The sequence below is a fragment of the Rhizoctonia solani genome, chromosome 14 (assembly GCF_016906535.1).
Source record: "Rhizoctonia solani chromosome 14, complete sequence".
Taxonomy (NCBI): Eukaryota; Fungi; Basidiomycota; class Agaricomycetes; order Cantharellales; family Ceratobasidiaceae; genus Rhizoctonia; species Rhizoctonia solani.
Window position 1 is genome coordinate 1,031,928 of NC_057383.1, and position 20,638 is coordinate 1,052,565.

The 20,638-nt window shown below is 51.2% G+C and overlaps 4 protein-coding genes across 4 annotated transcripts; 2 read left to right on the forward strand and 2 right to left on the reverse strand.

Annotated features, from left to right (window-relative positions):
• Window positions 1-706: 706 nt before the first annotated feature.
• On the forward strand, window positions 707-5,759 carry RhiXN_10953 (CHAT domain protein; the record flags this gene model as incomplete). The annotated part of the gene is made up of 7 exons (XM_043330768.1): window positions 707-890; window positions 950-1,111; window positions 1,175-1,216; window positions 1,272-1,338; window positions 2,603-2,985; window positions 3,027-4,912; window positions 4,965-5,759. The coding sequence occupies 7 exons, from the start codon at window positions 707-709 to the stop codon at window positions 5,757-5,759; spliced, it is 3,519 nt and encodes a 1,172-aa protein (XP_043186113.1).
• A 1,136-nt stretch (window positions 5,760-6,895) lies between these two features.
• Window positions 6,896-7,616, reverse strand: RhiXN_10954 (Zf-rbx1 domain-containing protein; the record flags this gene model as incomplete). Its single annotated transcript, XM_043330769.1, has 5 exons — window positions 6,896-7,036; window positions 7,099-7,169; window positions 7,243-7,293; window positions 7,345-7,372; window positions 7,443-7,616. 5 exons carry the CDS (start codon window positions 7,614-7,616, stop codon window positions 6,896-6,898), a joined length of 465 nt encoding a protein of 154 aa, XP_043186114.1.
• Window positions 7,617-8,152: 536 nt separating this feature from the next.
• On the forward strand, window positions 8,153-9,246 carry RhiXN_10955 (carbohydrate esterase family 12 protein; the record flags this gene model as incomplete). Its single annotated transcript, XM_043330770.1, has 9 exons — window positions 8,153-8,169; window positions 8,239-8,275; window positions 8,329-8,379; window positions 8,432-8,518; window positions 8,625-8,663; window positions 8,718-8,849; window positions 8,904-8,968; window positions 9,019-9,057; window positions 9,123-9,246. 9 exons carry the CDS (start codon window positions 8,153-8,155, stop codon window positions 9,244-9,246), a joined length of 591 nt encoding a protein of 196 aa, XP_043186115.1.
• Window positions 9,247-9,539: 293 nt separating this feature from the next.
• Window positions 9,540-20,607, reverse strand: RhiXN_10956 (proteophosphoglycan 5; the record flags this gene model as incomplete). The annotated part of the gene is made up of 10 exons (XM_043330771.1): window positions 9,540-9,960; window positions 10,013-10,078; window positions 10,130-10,224; window positions 10,275-10,366; window positions 10,418-10,492; window positions 10,546-12,335; window positions 12,395-13,105; window positions 13,153-16,319; window positions 16,369-19,935; window positions 19,984-20,607. The coding sequence occupies 10 exons, from the start codon at window positions 20,605-20,607 to the stop codon at window positions 9,540-9,542; spliced, it is 10,608 nt and encodes a 3,535-aa protein (XP_043186116.1).
• Between the last annotated feature and the right edge of the window lie 31 nt (window positions 20,608-20,638).

The following is a 20,638-nucleotide window of genomic DNA, read 5'->3' on the forward strand; positions in this document are numbered from 1 at the left end:
CTCGCCGACAATAGCGAGTCCCGGAGCGCTCCCGAGATTTTTGGGGCCCCGTAGAGCAGAGGCTCAGTTTGCATCGCTGAAAAAATCTTATCCTCGGTAAGAGCTCATTGAGGCCCTGTTTGTACATAGTCTGAATGATTTGGTTTACCTAGGTACCATTGGAGGACGAATAATGAGTCTCAATAAGACAGTGCATATTACGATAAACTCGTCAGGGAGAGCCGGATCCTTTCCCAACTTTACGCCGGCGGACAAACACATCAAGACCGTGCACAATTGCTTCTCAATGAGGTTGAAAATTATCAAATTAAAGTACTAGTGAGTACTTTTGCTGTGTTCCGTCTTACTGCATTTCATTTGAATCCAATCATGTCTAGTCTGCTAGCTCAAATACTCAGCCGAAAGACGTGCTTGTATCATTCGGTAATAAATTAAACGAGTCTCCTGCACCTCCCAGAGTATGTTTTTAATACAATCCTGAGGCTTCTCAGCTCTTAGTTGGCTAGTATTCGATTTTCGACTCGTTCACTTCCTGGTTCTCGCTGAGAAGCCTCCATAACAGCGATACCAAAGGTGAGTTGGATAAAGCCCTTGTGTAGTTCACATAATTTCAAATTAATGTACTAAAACCACTCTACGGGGCCCCGAAAATCTCGGGAGCGCTCCGGGACTCGCTATTGCCAGCGAGCATTCTGGAGCGTTTGGTATGACTCTCGGAAGGGCTCGTGGAGTGCTCTCAAGTCCTCGCCGAGCAACCCGGATTCGTCGGATCCCAACGAGGAGGTTCCTAAAACCGGAGCACTCCAGAGCGCTCCCAGGTTTTTGGGGCCCCCGTAGAGCAGATACATCAGAGGTCTCGTCATACACTACGCTTACTGCCGGAGAGGAAGGTACGTTGTTATGTGTGCCTACTACAGGATTGTGCAATGAATCTGTGTTGAATTGAAAGATCAAATTATTACATCTGTTACCCACTTCCCGAAACCTTCTAGCGGGCTTGAAGGCGGTTCCAGGGCAGAGCTTGAAAGGGGCGGCCTCGTCGGAACTGAAATGCATACATATACGAGGATGATAGCATTTGAGAACAAAGGAAAGCGGATTGAAATTATTGGTAAGTGTCTATTAATTAATAGATCTTGCATAATCTTCACATGTGAACCTCATCTTTATCCAGATCCAAAAGTACATGCCTTGGATGCCAGCCAAACTTACATATGTAGGTCTCTATTCACTTCTACGCCTTGATACAGTCTAATCTACGACACTTACAGCTGAGAGCTCACTGCAAGCTATGTCGAAGCTTGGACAAGGTTTATTGAACCAATCTGACTCGGGGATGTAAGCCTGCTGCTCGTCTTTTTTTATTTATTTCTTCTTGACAGCCCCCTTCCCAATTAATTGATAGTCCTTCGGCTTCTCAAATTGGCACCGACACCACCTCACAAACTCTGCTACCCGAAACAATAATCGGGGAGTTTAAGAAGATGCTATTAACTAAAGAATAGTACAACCTCGCCGATAACGACATGTCAATTGACCTCGGGAGCTGACTGCTAGCCCAGTTCAATAAGCGGACCAGTGTTTTTCTGGATCCTATTAAAATATGTAAAAACCCAAGGCGTATCAAGAATTCACAGGTGCCTATTTCTACATGAGTTCTGTATACATCCGATCGTGTGTAAAAAGCCATAAAGTGGACCCGACGCGGCATGGTTGCTGGAAATACAAATTACAAGTGGACAGATGTTGTGCCGAACTCTGGCGGAAACCCGGCACGACATGTCTACCACTAGAGGTTTGTCGATTATTTGTTGTCTAAGTACAGCTTGCAAATTGAATGCATGGGGCATGGTCAATGTAGTCAACGTTCACATCATTTATACTGGTATTATCACTTGACCTAGTCAGTCAGCATCTGTGGAGTATTGGAGTGCGAAACTACCCGCCACCTATCTGACATTCGGGCAACACCCTTTTTGAATAATTTTATCATTGCTGCTCTAAAGCAGCGGCTTTCAATGTATTAGATCAGGGCTATCTGAAGAACCACTCTGCTTCGTCAACGGGATATGATTTATGCATTCTCCGTAGTTATGATGAAGTGCTACAGTATGTGTTCGGGGATGAACCACATGTGCGGTTACAAGTACCAGTATGTGATAAGCAAAGCCACGCGAGAAGGTGAGTAACGGAATATCAGTTAAGTCATCACAATAAATAGATCGTATGGCATCCATCCGTTCTACAAGTATTGTTGAAGTGAAAAAGGCTGAAACCTCTTCCAGCATCGCGCTATTCGAATTACATAGGTTGGGAATAAGAAGCCGCTGAACTTAGGGTGATAGATGATCGCCCAAATCAGGGAAAAATGGGTAAGAGTGTAACTACTGATGTGCGCGACGTGCCTGATCCAATAATCGCAGCATAAGACTAGAAACGTACTTGCAGAGGCGCGTTTGCATGCTGGTTGTCTCATAGGCAATATGGTCATGAGGATACTCACGAAACGCTCTCTCCGTCCCCTTACGGTTTTTATCAAAGGCCACGAAATTCTGCATAGACTGGGGATGTTTCACCTGCGTCGATTTCAACGCTTCGGCAGGCTTGATGATGTTGAGAAATCTATAGAGTTCGAAGTTCACGCACTTGATCTGACTCCCGAAGGTCATCCGGATTTGCTGTATCGGCATGCTGCTTTGGGGGTGTCATACTCTGAGCGATATCGGCATCTGGGAGAAATCGATGATCTCAACAAGGCAATCAAATGCGATAATGGGGCACTTTTACTCACCCCCAGCGACCACCCAGATTTACCCGATAGACATGCTAACATAGGGGCATCGTACCATGATCGATATACACGCCTAGGTGAACCTAATGATCTCGAGAAGGCAATTGAATCCTTGTCCCATGCACTCACAACCAGTCCGGATAATCATCCAAACTTGTTACTCCGACACGATGCGAGATGGGAGATCTTGAGAAGTCAATGGAATACAGGTCTCGCGCACTTTCGCTCACTCCAGGAGGCCACCAAGACTTAGCCCGCCGACATGCTGCGCTAGGTGCATCATATATCGAAAGATACCGACGCCTGGGAGAAATCGATGACCTCGAGAAAGCAATTGGATGCGACTCTCGTGCACTCGAGCTCACTCCTGCCAACCACCCGGACTTCCTACGCCGGCATGCTGATCTAGGAATGTCATACGTTCAACGATATAAGTACCTAGGCGAACTTGATGACCTTGACAAGGCGATGGAGCACAAGTCTTGTGCGCTCAAACTCACTCCTGACGGTCATCGAGACTTGCCACGCCGGTATGCTGACCTAGGCGTATTATACACTGATCGATATATTCGCCTGGGCGACTTCACTGATCTTGAGAAATCGCTCGAGTGCGACGTTTGTGCGCTCACACTGACTCCCGAGGGCCACCCACACCTGTCAGTCCGACATAGTGCTCTGGGGGTTTCATACGCCAGCCGATACCAACGCCTGGGTGAGATCGCTGATCTAGCGAAGGCGATCGAACATCACTCTCATGCACTCAGCCTCACTCCAACTGGCCACCCACACCTACCACCTCTGTATGAAGCTCTAGGGACATCATACACTAAACGATATCGACATCTGCATGAGACTTCTGATCTCGAGAAATCGATTGAGTACAAGTCGCGTGCGCTTGAACTAACTCCTCACGATCATCCACACTTACCACGACGGTATGATGCTCTCGGAGTGTCATACACCGATAGATATCGACTTCTAGACAAAACCGATGACCTCGAGAAGTCAATCGAATTCAAGTCCCGTGCGCTCGAGCTCACCCCCGACGACCACGCAAGTTTATCGCGGCGGTATGCGGCATTAGGAGTCTCATATACTGATCGATATCAATGTCTAGGGTTGCCTAAAGACCTCGAAAAGTCAGTTGAGTGTCATCTGCGTGCGCTCGACCTGACTCCCGAGGGACATCCGGATTTATCTTTACGGCATTTCAATTGGGCTTTAGGATGTCATGACCAATATCAGCATACACATAATCCTTCCCACTTGAATGCATCGCTTGATGCCTTCCGTAGATCCACCCAGTTGCTAAATAGCGCACCGCGCGAGGTCTTCAAATACGCCTTCGAGTGGGCAAAACTCGCATCCAGGCATAGCTATCTTGACCGCCTTGGAGCCTTCGGTGCGACTATCGACCTTCTTCCTCATTTCATTTGGCTTGGTGCAACAACCACTCAGCGATACTACGACTTATTTTCGGCTGAGAATGTAGCCGTGGGAGCTGCCTCAGCCGCTATTCTATCCTCCAACTACAACCTAGCGCTTGAGTGGCTCGAGCATGCACGATGTGTGGTCTGGACTCAGAGCCTCATGCTTCGGTCCCCCATCGATATACTCAAATCGTCCCATCCAGAACTCGCTATTCAGCTTCAGTCAGTTGCTCAGCAGTTAAATCAGGCGAACTCAGAATCAGACTTATCAGCGGATGTTCCAGAGCATCGATACCGTCTGGCAAGAGAGTACAATAATTTGTTGGCCCAAGCACGCAAGCTACCTGGCTTCGAGGATTTGCTTCAGCTAACAAAGTGCAGCGATCTAGTTGGGGCAGCTAAAATAGGACCTATTGTTATCATTAATTGCCACGAAGATCACTGCGATGCACTTCTGATCATGCCTGGGGGAGATAGTGTTGCTCATATTCCTCTCCCCAACTTTACCGGTATAAAGGCTCGGCATACTCGCTTCGAAATGGAAAAGTCTATCAGGAATAGTCGATTAAACGAGCGTGGAGCCGAGCGCCGACCGCTACAAGAGGAAGAGGAAGAGGAAGATTTTAGGAGCGTGCTTTCAAACCTCTGGTACGACATCGTCCGGCCAGTACTAGGCTATCTAGGATATACGGTGTGTTTAGTGAGCCGCTAAAACAACCATGTTACTCACTATACGTCTACAGGATAAGTCTGACGTGATAATTGACGAAATGCCACATATTACATGGTGTCCCACCGGTGCACTATCATTCCTGCCATTGCATGCTGCTGGAGATTACGATCAGTCAAGATCGAGGGTATTTGACTATGTCATATCCTCTTACACTCCTACACTGACCGCTCTACTATCATCGACTAGCATTGCATTGAGTAGTAATTCCCGAGTGCTTTTCATCGGCCAAGAGGCTACTCCAGGCCACCAGAAGCTGCCGGGGGCTGCCAAGGAGCTCAAGCATGTTGTACGCCATATAGAAGGAAGAGCCGGATACTCGCAACTGCTGGGAAATCAAGCAACTGTGGGAACCGTGCTCGATGCAATGGAACAACACGACTGGGTTCACCTTGCTTGCCATGCTCACCAGAACGTTCAGGATCCAACCGAGAGTGGGTTCTTTCTCCACGATGGAATCTTGAATCTGGCATCAATCAACCAAAGATCGTTCAAAAGAAAAGGTCTAGCATTCCTCTCAGCTTGTCAGACGGCGACTGGCGATGAGAAGCTGCCTGACGAAGCCATTCATCTTGCTTCAGGCATGCTCATGGCCGGATACTCGAGCGTGATCGCCACAATGTGGTCGGTGCACGACGAAGACGCACCCGTGGTGGCCGATAGAGTGTATGCGCAACTAATGAAGGATGGAAAGATTGGGAACGGGGAGGCAGGGAAAGCGCTGCATAACGCAGTTGGGGAGTTACGGGACAAGGTTGGGGAGAAGGAGTTTAGTCGATGGGTGCCTTATATCCATATAGGCTCGTAAGCGGGTGTAGATGAACATGATTTCGAGTTTTGATAGCCAATAGTTAGTGTAATGTGACAAATATATGGCCTAGAGAATCCCGATATTTCTGAGTTACAGGCCTCAAGGTTAGCAAGAAAACCCCGGTATATTCACTGTGTTTCAACCCAGTGAACATCTCTCAGCTCTCGTATTTTCATGGACAAAGTAGATAAATTCACAATGTTCTCACTGATATAAGCTGTTTTCTGGCTCCTCGCCCTTTGATGAGCTTTTATGTTTAACCAATACACGTTGGGTATATTGATTATACTATCGTTATATAAAAGCTGGTTCGTGAATCGCAACCGTTTTTCTGAGACATGACCGTGTATTGCATTTGAATCGAGCACAAGTGTATGCAATACGTTGCGTATGGCCCCACATCAGATGTGCTGTTTTTTCTTTCTCAAGGGTGGTCTGGGAGTCCTTGCTCTTTAAAGTGTAAATACGAACTCTACGACCTCGGCTAGCCCCAGATTCCAGGAAACTATCGCGCAGTGTATGATACGAAAAAACAGCAGGGTGAATAGAACACTTCCGACGTGAATCATATGTAGAGGATATTTGCTGAATATTTGACTGCATTCGGCTTTGGGGCTTCTTTAAATAAATAGACTATCTCTAGGTACTTTAGCACAGAACTGATTGATTGAATAGTATTGGTAGCTGAGTACGTCCCAACACCTCACGAAATCTGTAGCGTTTGGACTGGGTCAGTAGTTATTAGTGGTCAAACACTTGAGTCGTGGGTGATTATCTCATCAGTCGAATGAACGAGGTCAAGCTTTTCACTAAAATTAATGTGGTGCTTGGAACGCTACGGTACCCATGGGATCTATTTATTTCAACCAAAACGACTTGAATGATTGGAGATCCGACTCTAACTATGTGTGGGATGCGGGAACATACGGCGTCCAATTAGAGAGCCCGATCCGGTAATGCAAGAGTTGTTTCCGCGTTTGCAATATGGCTCCCTCGTGTCTTGCACGAAGGACTCATAAGGAGATAGGTGGCTCAATAAGATACATTTTGCGCGCGTATATGATACATCTTGTTGAATCAGGCGCCGTCTGGCAAGGCGTGCCACGAGAAATACAATAAACTACCGCCCATATCTATTCAAGAATATTAATAGGCTGAGATGAGTATACGGAAAAATGACATGCGTACTTTTGGAGTTCCCACTCGCGATTGTCCAGTGGACACACATTACGCGTCTTTAGCCAACGAGAGATGCAGTGAAAATGAAAGGCGTGCTACACGTGCCGATGAATCCGTTGAGCGCCCAGAAATCCCGGATTGGACGGGTGGTACTCACGTTGCAGATACCCCATGCCGCCGTACATTCCTCACTCGTGGCGGAAACTTGATTGGCCTGGCAGTCGATACCTATGATAGAACGGAAGATTTGGCCGACCGGGTGGTTTATATGATTGATAGGTAGTAGTGCAAGGATACTTACAGAGGTCCATAATGTGGTTCCTGCAGATAGCGCAGTTATCGACAACAATATCTAAACGGAGCATGAGTTAAATGTCTATCAACGTGAGTTACGTCCACTCACCCCAGGCCCATAATGCTACGGCATTCCACTAGATGCGGTGACGCGAGGGAACAAGACAATTAGTATTACAATCACAAGGTAAATAGGCGAGGACGTACCTTTTTGACTTCGAAGCGGGGCTTCTTGTCCTTGGACTTAGTATCGGGGGTATCCACTTCCATCGCAGACATGATTTCGTATGGGTGAACTTGTTGGTACGCGACGAGTAGTAATGCGTTGCGCGAGGACACCAAGGTGGTTAGGACTAGCCGACGCCCAAGCGCGCAGAGCATATATTACGTAACGCGCTGGGCGCTAGGATCAGCCATCCCCATATGTGAGTAAATGATCATCAACTATCTGCAGTCTTCTCATTAACGAAAATGGATGCAGCAGTGGGCGGAAGTCATAAATTAGGGCTTACAGTATATTCGAATACTCTCTCGGTTGCAAACCGGTTGCGACAGGATGATCCGTTTCATGCTGCGCTGAAATCAATTTGAGCGAAAATAGTAGTCATATGAACACTCGCCCTTGGTTCTTAATTTCATGCCAGCATCCTATATTCCAAAATAACCTAACAAGGAAATCAATTCCATATGCGCTAATCATAGTCTCGGGTAAATTATTGGGGAAGCTTGCTCTGCTACACGCGCTGTGCTGGCACTCTGAGGCGGGCCGCGGGTCCGATTGTATAAATTGCTCTTTTGGCTGGCAAGCCGGGTAGACTTGACTCCTCTTAATCGACTGCTTTATTCTGAACTTCATTTCTATAGCTATCATGCGCTTTTTTAACACTGCTGCTCTGTTAGGCTTGATCGCATCGGCCATGGCTGCCCCAGGCATGTAAACAACAAACTACTCGAGCTTGGACTAACATGCGGAATCTGAAGGCATACTGCTTATTGGTGACAGTACCGTTACTGCAGAAAAGGGTTGGGGTCCCGGATTTGTAAGTGGGTCAGCTCGAATAATGACTCTGATGTTGAACTTTTCTTGAAACAGTGCGCCGATACCAAGGGACTCGCCCAATGCACAAACTTGGCTAGCAGTGGTGTATGCTCTAGTTTCAGAACATGTTTGAACCTTACTAATTGATTATATGTAGAAAACGACCGTTACTTGGCAAGCTCAAACCCAGTACAAAGACATGATCACTAGGTGCAAGACAGCGAACACCTACGCTCTCATCCAGGTACGTAGGGTTGTTGGGTCGTTCCAATGAACCAATTCAGCTCACCCCCTCTCCCTCATAAAAAAAGTTCGGACACAACGATATGAAATTAATGTCCACAACGCAGTTTGCTGCAAACTTGACGTCCTTGACCAACAAAATCAAGGTGAGGAGAGTCGCTAAGCGACTAAATGAGATCGACTTAACTATTTCAAACTAGTCCGCTGGATGCTCTCCAGTCTTGATGACTTCTCTCGCTCGAAGAACTTTCTCAAGCGAGCAAGCAACTTCTGATACCCTTGGCCCCTACTCAGCAGAAACCATTAAAGTTGCTTCAAACCTAGGATTGTCGGTCAGTGATGCACATATGCAGTGGCCAAACAAGCAGTTGACATATTTGAAATAGCTCCTTCCTCTTTTGGCTGATTCGCGTGCATACTTGAATAAGCTTGGAAAAACCAATGCGATGCAGTGAGTTTATTGTGATCGCTGCTTAGAAGGAGGACCCATAGCATTTCTAGATTCAACTACGCTTCTGATGATACAACTCATTTGAACTCGTGAGTCAACTGGTTGCAGAGACCATGTCGGGATTACTAACTTGGTTTTGCAATTACCTATCTAGACTTGGTGCCAAGTACTTTGGACGCATCGTGGCAGACGAAGTCAAGTCCAAGGTATCTGCTCTGTCCTCTTATATTATCAGTGATGCCTCGCTCTCTGCAAAAATCGCGGCTGGGACCTTGTAAATATCAGAAAACGTACGCATGCCGTTCGAATAGCTTTGCAAATAATCACGCAAATGCTTTGATGCCATGAGTTAGTATTGATTGTATAGCATGTGTTGTATCAGGAAAAATCGACAGATCTGGAGAGAGCGCATAGATTCGAGAATGACAAAGTCATAGTAATAAAGTAGATAGAAAAAACACACAATACAAGATTTTGATTTTGTATAGAAGAATAGAGGTCGACGCTGAGATGAGAAACAACAAAAAAAAACAGATCAAGCAAAGAAGAGAAGATAAATCAAATCAATAGGCTAAGCTCCACCTCCACCGGATGGACGAGGACCGAAGAAACCACTGGGTCCAGGTGTGGGGCCGAATCGATCAGGACTTCGCTCGCGAACGGGAACAACGGGATGGTCATCGTCTTCAAATGCAGGTGGTGATGGTGATGGGACTTGGGTAGCATTGCCTCTCCAAGATTGCCAAGATGCAGCGGTGGGTGGTGGGCGGACGTATTCAGCAGATGAGAGCGGGCCGGTAGGGTAGACAGCGGTAGGAGCGGGTAGGGGGTCATCGCGTTCACGGTCGCGTTGGCTCTTTTTGCGGGTGCGGACGTTGCGCCATGCAGAAGGCTTAGGAGCGGGTTCTTCCTCGACGATAGAGACGGGCTCAGGTACAGCGACAGGGACCGTTGGGCATTCCGTGGGACAGTAGGTAGCTCCAGGCGGGGCCCTGAGATAGAATATTTAATACGTACCGGAATAAATGGAGAATTGCAACGTACCAGTCGGGCTCAAATTCTCCACCGGGTCCATATTTGGACTTCAAAGTTAACAAGCATCCAATTTCGCTGAAGAAACAAAATCAGCTTGGTCCATGAAAACATATAGAACAAACATACTGCTGCAGGGCTCTCTTTTCTTCGCGAAGCTTGCCGACCTCCTTCAGCAGCATGCGAACTTCCTCGGACAGCGCCTTGGAGAAGTCATCCAGATACTGAGAAGATTCGTTAGTAGCAGGTCACAGGTGCATGTAATTTAGCTTACCCTCTGAACATTGAAAGGAACTTGTTCGGCAGCAGTTGCTCGTACAGACTCCAGGGTCTCCATATGCTTCCGGTCCATGTCAGTGCGCAAAGCTTCGAATGACCATAAGTTATGCGTACTAGACAAGCGATAGAAACACTTACTGTCTGCAATCGAGGCCATCATTGAAGCAATGTCATTATTCTGTTGTTGCATAGCGGCAAGGACAGCCTCAATGCCTAATCAAAGAAATGTTAGAAGTGATCGTATTCCCTTATGAGATTTAGCATACCAGGCTTGGCAGCAGCGGTAATGCGCTCTTCTTCTTGTCGTCTACGATCTTCCTCGCGCTCTGCAATGATACCATTCACCAAATCGTGGAGTGTCTCCATGCGCTCCGCTTTCGCACCACGACGAGCCTGCTTCTCAGCCCAGCGTTGATCATCGGCTTCGCGCCACCTGGCAGCTTCCTCTCGTCGTTCTTCCAAAGCGTTTGTAATATCAGTTAATTGAGCACGATTGATAGCTTCGCGTTCCTCGGCTTCGGCACGGAGTTGGTCAAAGCGTGCTTGTTCGGAGGCTGCGCGTTCGAGGCGTTCTCGTTCTATCACATCGCGGGCAGCGGCGAGTTCTTCCTCAAGTCCCTGCATCCTAGCACGATAGTCTTCCAGCTCTTGCGCTCGGTCAATGTCACGAATCTCAAGTAAACGAGCACGTTCGTCTTCAGCAGCTGCGCGTTCATCTTCTATGGCCTGCATAAATGCAGTACGATCAGCCTCAGTCGATGCGATGGCTTCACGAATCGCCTGAGTAACATCTCGACCGAATGCATCATCTTGTCTTGCACGTTCAGCTTGTCCACGTTCAGTAACTTCACGACGGATAGATTCGGTAATATCAAAGACTTGTCGGCGGCGATCCTCAGCATGACGGGCACGCTCTCGTTCCAACTCGTCGAAAAGTCTCTGCCTCTCACGTTCGTTGGCCTCGAATTCTTGTTGTCTAGCTGTCTCTGCACGCTCGGCGGCTTCGATCGCACGCCTACGGGCCTCTTCGCTACGCTCAAATACACGCCGGCGTTCATCCTCTGCAGCTTGGAACCGCTGTAGGCGTTCTTCGTCTTCCGCTTGGATGCGACGATAGCGCTCCTCGTCCTCAGCAATGACACGTCGTCGACGCTCCTCGTCTTCGTCCTGGATCCGACGTCGACGGGCCTCATCTTCTGCTTGGCGTTGGGCTTGACGCTCAAGCTCGAGAACAGATGAGCGACTTGACTGGGTCGAGACGACGGATTTGGGTGTATGTACAACAGAGGGGTGACGACGGATGCTGCCAGGAGGCAGAAAGATTGAATCAGAGCGTCTACTATGTGTGCTACCTCCAGCAATGCTGCGGCCAGGGACTACAAGAACAGGAGTTGGACCACTGTCATAGTTGCCGGGGTGTTGACTGGCCGAATCCGATGGCAGAAGCTCCGGGATAGTGGTGTTGCCGTGCTGTGACACGACCGTACCGGGTCCGCTGGGCGGATAACTGAGCCTGGTATTTTCATCGGGAAGTGTGATGCGCCTTCCAGGAATCGGAGTGTAGCCATCAGGCTGGAAGATGGAAGTTGGTTGACGAGCCAGCTGAGGTTGCGTGATGACGATGTGGGAAGCATCTGACGGGGCGCTGGGAGCAGTTCCGCTGGGAGCAGTCGTACTTGGTGAGGTGACACGAATAATACGGGGCGGCTGAGAGGAAACGCGGACAATTTGGGGTTCGGTGGGTGCTGCTGCTGAGCCCAAACGGATGATCTGGGGAGGTTTGGGAGTGGCAGAAGTAACGCGAACAATTTGCGGACGCTCCTCAGCTCTCGAGCTCGAACCAATACGGATGACATGTGGCTCAGAGGGTACTGGCGCTGGTACTGGCTCTGGCTTGACAGAGGTAACACGGATTACTTGAGGCTGAACGGGTTCCGAAGGGCCAATTCTCACAACGGTGGGCTGAGCTGATGCTGGGTCGATGCTGGGCGCAACAGGGGTCACAGGTTCGACTCGAGGAGTTGTTACACGAATGACTTGCGGAGCAGGTACAGGCCTAGAGCAGAGATGTAAACGTCAGCATACATGAATCGCAGTAAAACGCAGAATGCTCACGCAGCGGGAGCAACGACAGGTTGAGGGGAAGTAACACGAATAACCTGGGGGCCTTCTTGAGAAGCAGAAGCACCGACCCGAATAACGTGCGGAGGCTCAGAACTGGGAGGAGCTACAACGGGTGCAATCACAGGTGCTGGGACGGGATCTGGTACAGGCACAGGGGGAGCTTGAAGAGGAGCCGGAGAGGTGACACGAATAACTTGAGGGCCATCTGGAGGTATGGAGGAGCCAATGCGAATAACCTGAGGTTCAGAAGGTGGTGCTGGAAGGGGCGCAACAATGGTTGGCTGAGGTGGAGAAGTAACGCGAATGACCTGAGGGCCTTCTTGGAGAGCCGAGGTACCCAAACGAAACACTTGGGCATCCTGAACGGGCTGAGGAGCAGGAGCAACAACGGTCTGTGGCAGAGATGTAACGCGGATAACCTGAGGTCCTTCTTGATTAGCAGGGCCACCGACCCGGACGACTTGGGGTTCCGAAACGGGCTGAGGAGCAATAACAGCTTGCGGTGGAGATGTGACACGAATGACCTGGGGACCTTCCTGCACCGAAGCTCCGACACGAATAACTTGAGGGTCCGAAACAGGATTTTGAACAGAGGCGGCTAAAGGTTGAGGAGATGTAACACGAATAACCTGGGGACCTTCCTGAATGGCCGAACCACCGATACGGACAATGTGCGGAGGGTCAGAGGATGTAGTAGCCGGCCTAAAGCAGCGTCAGTAGAGATCAAACAGAATTGGAACCTCACTCACTGAGTGGGAGCAACGACAGGCGTAGGAGACGTCACACGGACAACGTGAGGACCTTCCTGAAGAGCAGGGCTTGACCCAAGACGAATGATCTGAGGAGCTTCAGGAGCAGAGACCGAAGTAGACGAGGATGGAGGAGCCTCCTGGCGAGGGGATGTCACGCGAATGACCTGTGGTGACGCTGGCTGGGTACCATCTCCGACGCGGACAACATTGGGAGGCTGGGTTTCAAGCACTGGAGTAGGTTCGGGCCGGGGAACAGCTACTCGTATAACTTGAGGGCTCGAGGCGCGAGAACCTCCAACGCGAACGACATGAGGGGGTTCCGAGGATGGCGGGTTGACTACAGCAATAGGGGGATAGGCAGGTCCAGGAGACCGAACACGAATGACTTGAGGAGACGAGGTGTCGTCGGGCTGGGCAACTCGGATGATCTGTGGTTGCGTGTGGTACTCGACTCCATCAGGCGCGCCTATACGAATGATTTGCTCGACACTGCGTTCTGAAGGCGCAGAGGGTGTGATAGGAGTCACTTCCTCGTTAGGCTCGGAGCCATAAATTATCGAATGCTCATACACGCTCTGAGGAACTTGGTGACTGCTTGGTTCGGTTACTACGGTCTGACGATCGGCTGTATCAGGGAGAGTTGGAGCAACGCTAATGACCCTGCTCGGGTGGCGGCTTTCAGAATCGTTGATCCTACCAGAGCGAGATGATACAACTGTCCCTTCCTCGATAATTTCGGACAGCGAATGAGGTTCAAACCCATCGAGTTGGGATTCATAATCGACAGGTTCCAAGGAACGGCCAGGACTAGTCACCCGAATAATTCGTGAGCCAACTTCTGAGGGATCACCGCCGACACGAATGATCTGGGGCTGAGTGGAGGCTTCAGAGGGGGTACCGACGCGGATAACTTGAGGACCTTCGCCAGCAACTCTGTCACCCAAACGAATAATATCAGGTGCATCCGAATCATGTGCAGGAGATATGACACGAATCACTTGAGGGCCCTCTGCAGTAGAAGCATGCGTGGGATCTCCAATGCGAAGGACATCCGGCTTCTGACGAGGCGGGGATGCGACTCGAATAATCCTTGGTCCTTCATCGATAGATGTAGCACCACCTCCAACTCGAATAACTTCCGTTTGACGTTCCGGGGATTTGACACGAATAACTTGAGGCTCACTGGGTATTGCGCTACCACCCACGCGGACAACCTCCGTCTTAACAGGAGGGGAAGTCACACGGACGACTTGCGGACTCTCGCCTGCGGGTTCGGCGGGAAGACGAACGACTTCGGTCTTTGCTGGGGTTGAAGTAACACGAATGACTTTTGGACCTTCGTTTGCTGAGGCGGGCTCAGCAGGCAGGCGAACAATCTCGGTTCTGATGGGAGGCGACGTAACGCGGATGACTTGTGGGCCTTCACTCCCAGGGACGGATTCAGCAGGAAGACGAATGACCTCAGTCTTGGCAGGAGGCTGGGTAACGCGGATGACCTGGGGCTCACTAGGTGGTGCAGTGCCAGTACGGATGATCTGAGTTGGCTCCGCAGGCGGGTGGGAAGCACCGACTCGAATGACCTGAGGACCCTCACTAACAGGTGCAGCACTTCCGACTCGAATAATTTCGCTCGGGGGGTATTGCTGAGTGGGCGATGTAACACGGATGACCTGAGGATCACTTGGAGGTACAGTACCCGTGCGGATAATCTGTGTTGGCTGAGCAGGAGCAGGGTGTGAGGTGCCAACCCGTATAACCTGGGGGCCTTCATAGGTACTGGGAGCCGTACTTCCGACGCGGATTATCTCAGTCGGCGCAGGAGGACGTTCAGGAGACTTGACGCGAATAACTTGGGGGCCAACATCTTTTGGAACAGCAGACCCCACGCGAACGACTCGGGTGGGCTCTTGTACAACTTGAGGGGAAGTAACGCGGATGACCTGCGGTTCGAGAGGAGCGGTAGTGCTTGGCGAGCCAATGTGAACAACTTCCACTGGTGGAGGCGCCTCCTTGTAGGGTGCAGCAACGCGAATAACTTGAGGAGTTGGAGGTACACCGCCTGGCGTGCCGATGCGGACAACTTGAGGGTCTGTTTCCTTAGCTGGCTGAACTCCAACACGAATGACTTGAGTTTGGGGAGGTTCTGGATAGGATGGGGTCCCAATACGGATGATTTGCGCTAGCTTGTCTTCTGGTGGTAGCTTGGCTGTACCCACACGAACAATTTGAGGCGCTTCAGGATACCCAGGGGTCCCGACACGGAAAACTTGAGCAGGAGCTGGCGTAGGAGGAATCTGAGCAGTCGCGACGCGAATGATCTGAGGACCAACGGGATCTTTGGGAGCCGGCTTCAAGTATGCGACCTGGGGGGCGGGGTCAACTATTTGGCGCGGAGGCGAGGTGACACGAATCCACTGGGGAGGTTCGTCGGTTTGAGTAAAAGCAGGTGTACCGAGCCTGACTCTATGAGGAGACGAAGGGACGATGACCGAAGGAGGAGATGCAACCCGGATGACGTGTGGCTGGTACTCGGGTTTCCCTTGTGCCGTTGGAACACGGACGATAGTTGGAGGTGCCTCGGGCTGTGGAGCAGGTTTAGTCGAACCAACGCGTACGATATGTGGGTAATGGGTCTCTGGTGACGCGGTGCCGACGCGGACGACATGAGGTGGTGGGTACTCGATGGGTCCAGGAGTGGTAACGCGAATCTGTTGATATGGGACTTCTGGACCCATCGTACTCGAACCAGGCCCAACTCGAATAACCTGCGGAGCATGTGGCTCTGTCCGCCCATCGGCGTTGCGTTGAACTGGTCGACGTTGTTGCTGGTCTTCAGGTATCTCAATAACTGGAGGGATCTCTGAGTCACCCGATGCTGATGATTCTTCGGTGATATGTGACAAATGCCTCTGTTGTGGTTGACCCGTCTGGTCAGGCTGGCTCGTCTGATCTGGCTGACCCGGTTGACCCGGTCGACCTTTGTCCTCAGTCGGAAGGTATGATGGAAGGCTGGTTCGGGGGACACCGACACGTATGATGCGAGGGGGTTCTTCTGTTTTGGGAGAGCCGAGTCGGATGATATTGGGCATTTGAGTCTGGGGAGTGGTCACTCGGATGACTTGAGGAGTTGGGGCCTGGGATGGGGTGCCACCCATTCGAACGACCTGCAAAAATATTAGCACAAGCTTTGCTAGCATGCATTTCGTAGCTCACTTGAGGATATTCATGTGCTCTTGGAGAAGTAACGCGAACCACGTCGGGCCCTTGGTAGGTAGGGCCAGCAGAACCCACCCGAATGACGGTTGGGCGACCACCGATATGTGACCCAGGATATTGTGAATCACCATAAGCGCTCCCAGGCCCATACCGATCAGGCGAGCCAACACGAATGATTCTCGTAGGCGAACGAGAGCCAGTGAGCGGTGTTTGAACACGGGACGGAGGTCGACTACCATAGCGACTGGGCTCGTACACAATCCTGGTCGGGGAGCGCGAAGGCGTACGAGGTCGAGAACCCGATCCTACTACATGGATTTCACGAGGATAGCGCTCTGGAGAACGAGCGCGTGCATTATGACCATTGTCAACAACAATCCTCGTAGGTGAGTATGAGTGTGTTTCGCTGGGGTCATGTACGCGAATGACTTGGGGTTGGGAACCGGATCTTCCTCGCGCATATGGGTCGTCCGCGATAATCTGCTGAGGAGAATCGGTCGTGCCAGACGGAGTGCCAATCTGGATTATGTGCGTTGGCGAGTCAGTACGTGAGGACCCGCCCCGGTCTACCCTGATGATACGTCCAGGCGATCGGTCACGAGAATCAGATCGATCGACCTCAATAATTCTTGGCCTGTGACTACCATGGCTATCTTCAGATCTACCGACTTTGATAATATGTGATCCGGATCCGCTAAGCGAGCGCGTACGACGAGAGCCCCTGTCAACGATGATAGTATGGTCGCGCGGAGAGCTGCTTCCGCCTGAGCGAGTTCCCGAATCGCCAACACGAATGACCCTAGCAGGCTGAGACTGAGAACGAACGCTAGATTGATCAGGAGTGCCAGTACGAACGACCTCGATGTGAGTAGGTGAATGTGTGCGCGTGGTGTGTGTGCGCGATGGACCAGATCCTTCGATTTGAGTGATATGAGTGCCACTAGAACGAGGGCTTGTGTGGCTTGAATGGGGGCGTGATGGCTCACTCTCAACGTGAATAATACGCGTGCTACGAGGAGAACCTGAAGACGAGCTGGAACGAGGACGACTAGACACAGGCTGCTCCACGATGATTTGTGTGGGTGAACCCGAGCGATGAGAGTGCGAGTGCGAACTATGTTCGGGAGCTGGGATGTGGACAATGTGTGGAGTACGAGGGGATTGAGACTGAGATCTGGGTGAATGAATACGCCCACCAGGAACGTGGATGGGCGCAGGCGAGCTCACGCTACGACGCGGAGAGTCCCGGACAACTTCAACTAGATGTGGTGGCGATCGTCCATCATCACGATGCCGGCGCCCATGGCGATCTACATAGTAGACTTCTGGAGAACGGCCTGAAGGAGAACGACCCGAAGGGGAACGAGGGCTACGAACACGAGCATATGGGACAGGGCGACCAGAACCGTCGTCAACATGAATGATATGAGCTGGAGAGTGTGGCCTAGAGGGAGACCGAGGGCTAACGACACGAGCGTACGGGATAGGACGACCAGAACCATCATGAGGCTCAATATAGACAATGCCTGGAGCACCGGATTGACTACTAGAAGAAGGGTAGTAACGCTCCGTGCCTGTACCGACCCTGGAATGAGGACGAGATGCATCGACTAATACTGGTGGAGACAACGACCGAGTATCAGGAACACGCATGCGAGGGGTCCCAATGCGTGGAGTTCCGACAACAGAGCCACTAATATGCGACCGACCATCATGAAGAAAGAGTTCTGAACGACCTGATGACGATGTGCTCGGGTCGACAACAATTCGGTCGATGCCGGGGGTAGCAGATACCAATGTATGACCAGGGGAGCCGATGCGAATAATCTGTGGCTCCTGGCTCGACTGCGAAGGAGAGCCGACGTGGATAATTTGAGGCCCCTGAGAACTGGGAGAACTTGGGCTGACGTGAATCATCGGTGGCTGCATTTGGCTACCCTGGGTCTGACCACTGGAGGAGACCGGTACCGGAGATGTTATCACAGCAGGGGGTTGAATGATGATAGGAGGAGGTTGCTGCCATGGGCCGCCGTACGGGTACCCGGTCTGAGGTGGACCCGGGTAGGGTTGCGGTGGGTAATGAGCAGGAGATCCAGGATACTGAGACCCCTCTGGGGGATACGGTCCTTGTGGATACGGTCCTTGTGGATATGGTCCTTGTGGGTACGGCCCCGCTTGATGATGATCAGAAGACTGGCCAGACGAAGGCTGTTGTGGAGGGAATGGTGGCACTGGCGGATAAACTGGGGCTTGACCATAACCATAACCCGGATGGGGCTGTAGTACAATGGGTGGTTGGGTCGGTTGGGCAGGTGTATCACCGCTTGGCGCGGCACCAGTAGGTGCAGGGGCTCCAGGAACAGATACGCCAGGGACTGGGGGTGTGATCTCGATAAGTCCGGACCTCCTAGGAGAGTCTATGCGCGAAGTCGATGAGCTGGAGCTAGAGCTGGAACTGGAACTGGAGGTCGTGCTCTCGCGATGAGAAGAATCAGACCCAACGCGGATTACCAGAGGCTCCTCTGGGCCAGGTGTGCCTATACTCATATTAGGATCATCAATACGAATAATCTGCGGACCTTCCAATGGAGTAACTGGAGTGTATACCCTGGTCGCAGGTGTATGCAGCTGTTCTGATGAAGACGGCTGATCAATGCGAATGATGGTCGGCGAGCGTGTTCTTCTACTGGAGCGGGAAGAGCTAGAACTCGAAGTCGAACTGGAGCTGGATGAGGATTTCGAGTGCTTTTTAGAAGTTCCATCGTTTACAATAACGGTGACCGGACCCTCTTGCCGATGCTCTCCCGACCTACGACTGGACGACCTGCGACCACTATCTCCGCGGCCCCGACTCTTGCTTGAGCGTCTACCATCGTCGATGCGAATAACTACAGTGTGCTGTTCACCCCTGGGGCGAGATCGACTACGGCTGCGATCACCACGAGACCGGCTCTTGTCACGGCCGTGACGAGAGCGACTCCTAGACCCTTGTTCAACGCGCGCAAAACTCGAATCTCTGCTATCTCCTCGCTCCTGAGGCTGGGTTGATCCCAGTCGAATGACCTTGGGACCTTTGGAAGTGAGTGGTGACCTCACTCGGAGAATCTGTGGATTGAAGGCGGAATCGGGTGACCCAAGACGCAGCACCTGGGGAGGGGACATCATGCGAATGACCTGAGCCTGGGGTTGAGTTGGCGATGTTACACGAATGCGTTGGGGAGGATGGGCACGTGGGGTACCGATTCGAATGACCTGAGGTCCAGGTTGGCTTGCAGCAGGAGTTCCAATGCGAATGATCTGGGGCTCGGGCTGGTTCGCGGCGGGAGTTCCGATTCGAATTACTTGGGGCACTTGGTGAGCGTATGACGTTGCCGGCGAGCCAATGCGGATAACTTGGGGAGCTTCTGTGACATGGGTCGCGGTGGGGGAGCCAACGCGAATAACTTGTGCAGGAAGTTGAGATCCAACAGGTGAGCTAACTCTGATGACCTGAGGAGCAGCGTCTTCCTGAGTTCCCTCGGGCACAATCTCGACAATTGCAGGTTCTGTTCCTGAGCTTGGGGACTGGAGAAATGGTTAGTATCTATTGCTTGCTCGGGTTAGTGAACATACCTCGCTTGTGGCAGGAGGTACGACTATCACTTCTGTACTTTCGTCTGGTACCGGGGGGGCAACTACTATGGCTCCGTCCTCACTATCAACCGGGGGCACAATTATTATATCAGCATCTCCAGGAATAGGGGGTTGAACGACTATAACTCCAGCTTGAGGACTCGCAACCGAATGGGGGGCAGAAGAGTGAGGATGAGATGGGACAACTGGGGGAGGGCTGATGACGTAAGATGGGATTCTTGGAGGGCTTGAGACGCGAGACACAGATCCAGGTGGACGAGGACCGCTGACCACCGATCCTGGAACACGTGGGGGGCTTGCAGCGACTGATGGTGCATAAGCAGATGGCGCGTAGGCTGATGGTGCGAAGGCTGATGGTGCGAAGACTGATGGTGCATGAATAGATGGGGTGTGGACAGATGGCGCGTGAGCCGATGGGGCGCCGACCGATGGGACATGTTGACTTGCGGATGGCGACGGGGCTAGAGGAATAAGAATTGTTCCACCATCCACGTAAGTCGAAGGAGGATGACTACCAGATGGCACAATCGGATATACTTCTGGCCCAGATTCTTCTCCGGTGACAGTTCCTGATTCGAATGTAGTTTCTGCAGAAGTGGACATCGATTCAGATGAACTGGTGTCTACGTGCGAA